At 32.8% G+C, this 2454-nt stretch overlaps 1 protein-coding gene across 1 annotated transcript; it reads left to right on the forward strand.

The window, feature by feature from the left end:
* The first annotated feature begins 538 nt into the window (after nt 1-538).
* LOC149164342 (uncharacterized) lies at nt 539-1217 on the forward strand. Its single transcript, XM_089430906.1, has one exon. It carries the CDS (start codon nt 646-648, stop codon nt 880-882), a length of 237 nt encoding a protein of 78 aa, XP_089287032.1. The 5' UTR covers nt 539-645; the 3' UTR covers nt 883-1217.
* Nucleotides 1218-2454: the final 1237 nt, after the last annotated feature.

The raw sequence follows: 2454 nt of genomic DNA on the forward strand, positions 1-2454 counted from the left end.
TATATATACAGCATAGCTTAAGATTTGATATATAGCATAGCTTAAGATTTGATATATATATATATATATAAAATCTTAAGCTAGGCTGGAAAATTTGATTCTTAAAATGTTTGATCCTTAAGATGTTAAAATAATTTAAACTAATACCTGTCTCGATAATATGACTGACTAATGCTTTAAAATACATTGTGCACTTGTTTACTCCATTCCCTTACACCTATCCTCGTTCCATGTGAGTATGCTTGTAAAATAGCACATTGAAGAACCAGGGGTAGAAAACTGCATACTTGTAAAAGAGCACATTGGATAACCAGGGGTAGAAAACAGCGTCCCAGAGGTAGAAATCCGCGGTACGCACATTGAAAGGAAGCGATAAAAGGTTGGGCGCCGTGGTTTCACCCAAAACATGGAGCGCTGGTTTTGGGGCGCGGGTAAACGCGACTTATTCGGGCACAGTGGTGGAAAGGATGCTTCTTCAAGCCTTGATCTTATAAATTCAATCTGGCCATGGTCGCCATTAATCCAAAAAACATTTTTTGCCACTCTTATTATTATTACTGCATCTCTTCTCTCTGCTTCATCTGCCTTGTATCTGCTCGGTTCTAGTATTAAAAGTAAATTAGGTGGACTAACAGTCTATGTGCCATGGCGGATATTGCATTGATCGTGGCTGAAGATTATCTCATCTACTGCGACTCTGATACAACAAATAGCGCGAATGTGAAAGTTAATAGAAGAGAAGGAAAGCCCCTGCATCCACGCTTTCACCTCACTGAAGGAGTTCTCACGCAGCTCAGACAATTAAAGATAAGGAGTGATGGTGTGCAAGGAGCAGCTGTCCCTCTGAGCACGGCGATTCTGGAAGGATGCTTCTCTCCTTAGAATTGCAGTAACGAGAGGGAAGGTTTTGGTAGAGATTTTTTAAATCTCAAAGTTTGAGTTGTATAATTTATAAATTTGGATGGTTCAAAGTTTGAGTTGTATAATTTATAAATTTGGATGGTCAAAGAGTTTGAAATTTTTTTCCATTTTAGAATTGCTGTAATGAGAAGGAAACCGCCCAAATTTGGTAGAGATTTTTTAGAATTGCTGTAATGAGAAGGAAACCGCCCAAATTTGGTAGAGATTTTTTAGAATCCCAAGTTTGAGTGGTATAATTTGTAAATTTGGATTGTTCAAAAGTTTTTTTGGTTCAAGTTGTTAAATTTATTTATATATTTAAAAATATGTATTTTAAATAATTAGAAATCACAATCTCATTCAAAGTTGTATACAACTAAAAAAACCAAAACATCTGATACATTTACATTTATCAGAAAGAGAATTTATTAACAAAGCAATGTCTTCCTATTCAGTTTTGTACAGTGCTTCTTTCTCTTTCTGCACTTATAGTTGTGGGGGTTTTATGTAACCCTTTCTATAGTCATCCTCCTATTCAGTTTTGTACAGTTCTTCTCTTTCTTTCTACAGTCATGATTGTGGGGTTTTATGTAACCCTTTTTACAGTTAGTCATGAGAAATGACACTTTTTTCTTCTCTTTCTTTCTACAGTCATGATTGTGGGGTTTTATGTAACCCTTTTTACAGTTAGTCATGAGAAATGACACTTTTTATGATAAATGTAGGTTATTTATTAGATTTTTTGAAATCTTCAGGTTTATATTTTAGTTTAATTTGGTCAGACTCTGGTAGGGATTCATTTGGATCACTAATTTGAACTGCCGACTTTTTACAATCCAAGTGGCTAGGGATTTTTCAGGGCGTTGAATCTATATATACAATTTCAGGGTGTTGAATTTATATAAACAGTCTAAAAACAAATTTAAACGATAAAAATCAAAATTTGATTATATTTTTTTCATGAAATTCTCATCAAAAACTCCCATAAATTTAACAGATAAACAAACAATGTCATTATAATACCCCAAGTAACAAATTGTTTCTTACGTTGTCTAATTTCCTATATATAAATACAATATATCTCTTATTTATACATCTTTCACTGATTCTTCTTAAGATATGTTTAATTGACAAATGCCTAGAATTTGCCATGGGTTGTTTAATCTAATGGATTTCAGTTCAAACATCCCTTGTATGCTTTATGAAAAACTGTTTCACAAATTCACACAGCATGATAACCATTACATTCAAGTCAAAGTCAGAGTAAGTTAAAGCAAATGGATACTCTTTTGTGAACATATCGATTTCCAGAAGAAATAAGTGGATTTACTCAGCATGATAACCATTAGATTCATGTGAAAATAAGTTAAACAAATTGATGCTCCTTTGGACATTTTTATTTGGAATGACCATATAGATTTATTTGTAAAAAATTTGATAGCTTCCCATAATAATGACAAAAATCTTGTTGTATATTCATAATCACTTATCACTCGTTTCAAATAATAAAATGAAGACCAAGTAAAAAAATAATCACTTATCACTCGTTTCAAA

Source organism: Pinus tabuliformis, chromosome 5_1, assembly GCF_031772625.1.
Source record: "Pinus tabuliformis cultivar Carrire ecotype Pingquan chromosome 5_1, CPIR1, whole genome shotgun sequence".
Classification (NCBI taxonomy): Eukaryota; Viridiplantae; Streptophyta; class Pinopsida; order Pinales; family Pinaceae; genus Pinus; species Pinus tabuliformis.

Bases quoted from the DNA above. Each gene is read 5' to 3' on its own strand.
- LOC149164342 (XM_089430906.1), top strand. From the start codon at position 646: ATGGCGGATATTGCATTGATCGTGGCTGAAGATTATCTCATCTACTGC.